This window comes from Miscanthus floridulus, chromosome 5 (assembly GCF_019320115.1).
Source record: "Miscanthus floridulus cultivar M001 chromosome 5, ASM1932011v1, whole genome shotgun sequence".
NCBI lineage: Eukaryota > Viridiplantae > Streptophyta > Magnoliopsida > Poales > Poaceae > Miscanthus > Miscanthus floridulus.
The window spans coordinates 114,761,776-114,767,908 of NC_089584.1; the positions used below are offsets into that span (position 1 = coordinate 114,761,776).

At 42.6% G+C, this 6,133-nt stretch overlaps 1 protein-coding gene across 1 annotated transcript; it reads right to left on the reverse strand.

Annotated features, from left to right (window-relative positions):
- Positions 1–1,180: 1,180 nt before the first annotated feature.
- LOC136453147 (cystatin-1-like) lies at positions 1,181–3,403 on the reverse strand. Its single transcript, XM_066453721.1, has 3 exons — positions 3,090–3,403; positions 2,101–2,296; positions 1,181–1,458 (listed from the first exon to the last, which is right to left on the reverse strand). Exons 1-2 carry the CDS (start codon positions 3,282–3,284, stop codon positions 2,102–2,104), a joined length of 390 nt encoding a protein of 129 aa, XP_066309818.1. The 5' UTR covers positions 3,285–3,403; the 3' UTR covers positions 1,181–1,458; position 2,101.
- Between the last annotated feature and the right edge of the window lie 2,730 nt (positions 3,404–6,133).

Here is a 6,133-nt window from a genome sequence, read left to right on the forward strand (position 1 = left end):
CCCTTATCTTTTTGAGTGATTCATTCTAGATTCACTTTAGAACCAATCATGGATTTTAATTCACACTTCAAATAAACAACATGAAAAGTTAAAGGACCTAGATGACTATTTTGTCATTGGATATGCATTCCCGTTACACCGATTTAACCAAAGCCAATTTTGTTTCGGTTTTTATTTTTCTAGCATTAAATAAGGAAGTAATTTTACCAAAATCCAAATTGCCCATGACTGTTTTAATGAGTAGACTATATTGCGGTTAAACCGATTTAACCAAAACCAATTTGTTCAGGTTTTAATTTTTCGAGCAGCAAATCCGGAAGTCACTTTACCAAAAATCCAAATTACTCATGACAGTTTTAGAGCGTGTACGGGATTGCTCCACAAACTCTGCTCCACCAGTGGCAGATGCGGGCACAAGCTGTGGGGCCACTTGACCCCACAGGTTTTGATGAAGTAAATAGACATTTATTGTAGCCTATATGGTTTGGCTCCACAGTCCTACTAGCTGGCCCCACAGGTCCTGATTGCTGGATCCACCGCTGTGCTCCACACAAAAATCCAGAGTTCGTGGAACATTCATTTAGCTGCTCTCATAACTTTATCTTTTTTTTTCTCAAGTAAAGTGAGTGGAGCTAAACGGTTGGCAAAAAAAAAACGTGGAGCAAAGCTAAAAAAAACGTGGAGCGGAGTTGTTCCAAACACCCACTTGTAGATCAGGCAGCTCCCGTAAATTTTCGTGTATGATAGCTCGTCTTGTGTGGGCTATAGATGTCAAACGCAACAATCATCACTCTATTCGTTTGGGCTTGTTTGGCTGATAAGCCATGACTGAAAGTACTGTTGACTGATTTGGTGTGAGAGAAAAATGCTGTTCATTGACTAAAAAAGTATAGCTTATAAGCCAAACAAGCCCAAGCGAACAGTGTGCATACCCATCCTAAGCGAAGAACAAACTGGATTCGAACGCAAAAACTTATGATTATCCTGAAGTCTAAGGCACACAAACAGTTCCGAAGTCATCACAATTCACAAGCATATCCTCCCAGGTCATCTGGTGTAGCTGACTTTGCACTCTAGGCGCTTGCTTCGTTTACAAGATATAATCTGAATTGTCTAAGCTGAGATGGGACGGGATCGTCATGTGATATAAAAAATCTGCATGTAAAATTTCAACAGAGACTTCAGCAAAGCACATGTATATTCCAACAAAGACTTCAGCAAAGTAATATGAGAATTCTGACATGGATGGTAGTTAATAGACCTTTAGAATCCATAACAGCAACTGTTATTCAAGATACTACTATTACACAGGGCACGGCAATTTAAGATATTACATTAAGAGCACTGTAATTTTATGAAATTACACAAGGGAGCATGCTCTGGTATGTTCCGAAGCACCTTATTCTGCAACTTTGTTTTGTGCTTCAGGCAGCAAATTGCACATGGAGACGAGAGATCCTGCAATTGGTAGATTTTGATCAATGTATCATGTCAGATAAAACTCTCCCAATGACTGGTGAAAAGCTAAACACCTAATATAAAAATCTCGTAATACATTGTTGATTGTTCAGCAATGAACAGAATTGGGCCTGTATCACTGACTGCCCTGCCATACAAACCAAGCAACAAAAGGGTTCTCTGCCAACTGTTTACAATTTCATACGGAAGGACACAAAATGGACACAGGGTTGTTTCGAGGACCAATCTAAATTGTCTAAGCCTAATATAAATTGTTTCGTGGCAATTTACATCATATGGAACATAAAGACTCTCATCCAATGATGTTGCAGTACGGGCCAAAAAAGACATCACTCAAAAGAGATGTGCTTTTCATTAGAGATAGCCTGGTTGCTTCTCCATGTCCAGGCTCTAGTTTTCTTGCCGGTTGTTGGCCTTGAGCAGTGTGGCTCGCACGGCCTGAAACTTGTTTTTTGCTCTTCTACCTTAAATGAATGGAAGAGCTCCAGCCCTTCCCTTTGAAAAGGGAAGGGACCAATCTAATTCTACTATGGAAGAACTGTTCATTTTGTTATCACTAAGGTCTAAGGATGTAAAATAAACATAGTTATCAGACAGTATGTAAAATATGCACAAATCTACCTTAGGCGCTAGCACCCTCTTCAACAGGCTTGAACTCCTGCAGCTCCTTGAAGTTCTCCCATGGCTTCTCCCAGACCTTAGCTTCGTAGAGCTTCTTGACTTCGCCATCCTTCACCTCAACAGTGAGATAGTACATCGTGCCAGCAACTACTTGTGTCTTGGCCTTCACAAGCTTCTCATACCCCAGAAGAGCATTCTGCAGAGGGCAACACAAAAGGTTAGTTGCAATCCAAAATTTCGCATTTGTCGCGGACCAAAACATTAGCATATATCTTTTCAAAGGCTAAAGTGACTACTACTTTGCTAATGAACAACGAAAAGCAATTACTGAGTTAGCACACCTATATCTGACTAATCAATCCTGTTAGAGGTCCTCGTGTACAACAAGTTACCGCCTCACACACATAGAAACAGTGAATTAGTACCATTTGTTTTGTGATTGCATAGAGATAGTGGTAAAGCGTGAACAATCTTTATTTCTTTACCTCTACTGAGTATCTTTACCATAAAAGATTGAAACCTGTCAAATTTATTAATATTTGATTTGGCTAGGCTTCAAAGTTCAATATTAGTAATGTTGATCGTTATTTCAGGTGACCTCTTGGGTGGTGATAGGTGATTACTCATGAATCCAGGACCACATGAATTTCAATGGGCATCAGAAATTTTCGCATAACCAAGATTACCTACTGAACCTCTGAAGGAAAAAAAAACTAATAATCAGGTCAGTAGGAAATCTTTATTTATATCTGTATCGCAATTGCTCAACGTCATGCCTCCGTAAAGCAGTTCAGATTTACAGAGTTTGGGACATCAAGTATACTTTCGGCAATTCGGCCAACAGAGAGTCAAATTAGACCAAAACGAGGCAGCTGCTACCTAGGAATTCATTCATACGATCCCTAAAGCCGTGAGCACCGCACAACCACGCAGCAGAACCCGGGCACGTCGCAGAGAAGGGGTACAGAGAAAAGGGGTAGAGGGCTTACGGCCTTCTTGTTGTGCTCATCGACGGCGAAGCGGGCGAGTTCCTGGAGGTGGAGGTCGTTCTCGTTCGCCGGCACGTCCTTGATGCCGCCGGCCAACGCCATAGACTCCTCTTGTGCGTTGCGGGTGGGCGATACGGCGAGGGCAAGCAGCACGAGCAGGGCAGCCACGAATGAGACGACTCGATGTTTGCGCATCTGGATTGGGCGAATTGGGGCCGGAGCCGGAAATTTATAGCCGGAGGAGGAAATCCCGGGAGAGGATTGGAGGAGGATACGATGAACGATCTCTCAATGCGATATTGGTTGTGAGGGAGAGGGGATTGGAAAGGGAAAGGGAAGACATTTTTACCCTTGTCCGCTGAAGCTACGGTCTTGTAACACGTGCCAATAGTGACGCGTCAGGAGGGTACAGGGACGTGGTGGGGTGGACGGCAGTGGATTCACCGCGAGTTACTTCGGGTGCGACTTTTTTTTTCCGAATACAATCGAATTTCTCAATCTCGGTCTCAATTAATAAAAAAATGCGAGAATTTCATCAAGCGCTTTGATTATATAAAAAAAAGCGAAAATTTCACTAACCGTTTCGATTATGTTTCGTTCTGCTAAACATCACTTTAAAACTTCAAACTAGCAAAATAAAAAATCGTCAAAAAATTTTCGCTTTACCACTGGGTTAAGATCAGGAGATCTCTAAGATCAGTGGTGCTTGCCATGTGCTTGAATGCTTGATGGATGAAGATGACTAGATGATCGAGTACCAACGACGGCTTCTGGATGAGCTGGACAAAATTCTTGCTTAAGATGATATGTGACCATATCTTTACTCTATTATTATGACCAAAGGTTATCATGTCATGATGGGCTTTCGCATGCATGGGAATGGGGAGTCTATGCTGAAAAGATAGGTATTTCGTTCGATTAAGAGAAGCTTGATTTCCATTAGTTTGCGTCTCTACATGAATCGTTGGAGGCGCTGCTCTGAATCGATGGCGATGTCCACCAAAAAGGGTTGGCTAAGTCTTACCAGCTGTTTTGCTCTGTGATTACGTGGAGAGAGAGAGAGAGAGAGAGAGAGAGAGGGGAGAGAGAGGATGAGGCAGTAGTGTAGGTGAAAGGATAAGATAGCCGGCTAGTGAATAGATCAAAAAAAAATCATGAGAGAGTCAGGCTAGGTGAAGCGCCTGATGTAATCGTTCCGTCTGTCTAGGCGTCTAGGCTAGAGCAAGTTTACCCATCATGTTGTGACTTGGGCTCTCGGTTGTTTCATATCCTAATGCAATCAAGCTAATTAAGTGGCTCTGGTTAGTGGGTTGTGCTAGGGCACCCTTGTTGCCAAGTGTAGACATGTTTTGATGCCAAGGTCCTAGTTTTTTTTTTTGCGAACAAGGTCTTAGGTTTTATCTTAGGAACTTCAGGGATAAGATCATTCTAAGAATGCCATTTTTCCAAACTCTAGAATTGGATGGTTTCTTAGTTTCTTTTGATGTCTTATTAAACCAGAAAAATATAAATCTAGCCTTGAAAAGTGGTAGTACAATGTAGTTGTTAACATTTTGCAAAAGAAAACATATATATCATTCTTTGGTGACAATAATAATTTACTAAAAGAATTAGCTGTTTGCATATCTTACATGCAAGGGGTCTGGTTTTGCATGCAAGGATGGCTCCATCACAGTGTATATAGGTCGCTGGCGTTCATCACGTGATTGTGGTCGCTTGCGAGCTCTGTTAAACTTCTGGAACCTTATTAGTCGTCGATCAAGGCGTGACTGTTGCACCCTAGGAAACGTACGTACAGAATTTCCACCGCCATGAATGTGACCGTTGACATTGTAACCTTTGGATTGGGATGGTAACGTGTGTGTACCACCTTGGCGTTGGAGAACGTACAGTTGTACAGTTCTAAAGGAAAGAAAAAGGCGCTCTTTTACGTCCTCCGCCCCAAAAACCACACGCTATCATGGTCATGGAGCAATTGTTTCCAATTTCCACCACCACTGCCGTGTATAAGCACGAGTGTTATATTGTTCACGGCTGCAACCCACAGGGTACCCAGGGGCGGATCCAGCACCGGGGCGACCGGGGCTCGAGCCCCCGCTACCGTCGCCGGATGCATAGAGCCCTTCCTAAGCCCCTGCTATAAATTTATAGCTATTGAACTTTAGAAAGAGAGGCTAAGTGTAGAAATTAAGAAGAATAAGTCCCTCATAACCTGTATTTCTAGATCCGCCACTGAGGGTACCCACCCCGACACTGATTAAGGGCTCATTCGGTTAGCATGTATTCCATTCCAGAATCGTTCTAGCTAATTAAAGGTTATATAAATTAGCCAATCGTTCACAGGAGGAATCGTTTCGGTGCACGGTTCTAGAAACCCCGGGCGCTGAAAGTGTCGAGAGGACTGCAAATCAGAGCAGATATGCTTGTTTATTAGTGGTAGGTACCCGGGCAGTCCAGCAGTTCCAAATGACCAAATCCAGTGCACTGTGCGTAGGTCAAGACGATGCATTGATCGTGTGCTGACATGTCACGAGATTCACGAACGCCCCTGTAGCTTACTAGTAGAACTCGCGCGCCATCGCGCGACGACAAGCGACCATGTTTAGGTTTATACAGGTAGGGTTCATATGTTGGTTCATATGTCGTATAAGTGGCAATTGTTTGGGTAAAACAATGTGTTCTGTCTTCACAGGGAAGAAGGATCAGAAAAGTTTGAGCGTGTTGGTTAACACAGTATGAGTGGCACACATAGAAATTAAGTGGGAAACTAAGAGTATGGACAATGCGAAGAACACAAGAAACTGTGAGCAAACTGATGAATATAGTATAGCAGATTAAAAGCTACAGATAAACAAAAGGCAAAATGTGAAAAGAAGAAAAGTGAGTAATCAGTAGACTAAGGAAAGGAAAAGAGGGAAGGAGAAAAGGTGAGTAATCAGTGGTCATAAGCTCGTCACAATGCAAGCCTGGCTATCGTTCCTAAAGCAAATGAGTGTCCAAAAATCCTTAACAGGTATGGTGAATTGCCCATCTACAAAATAGTC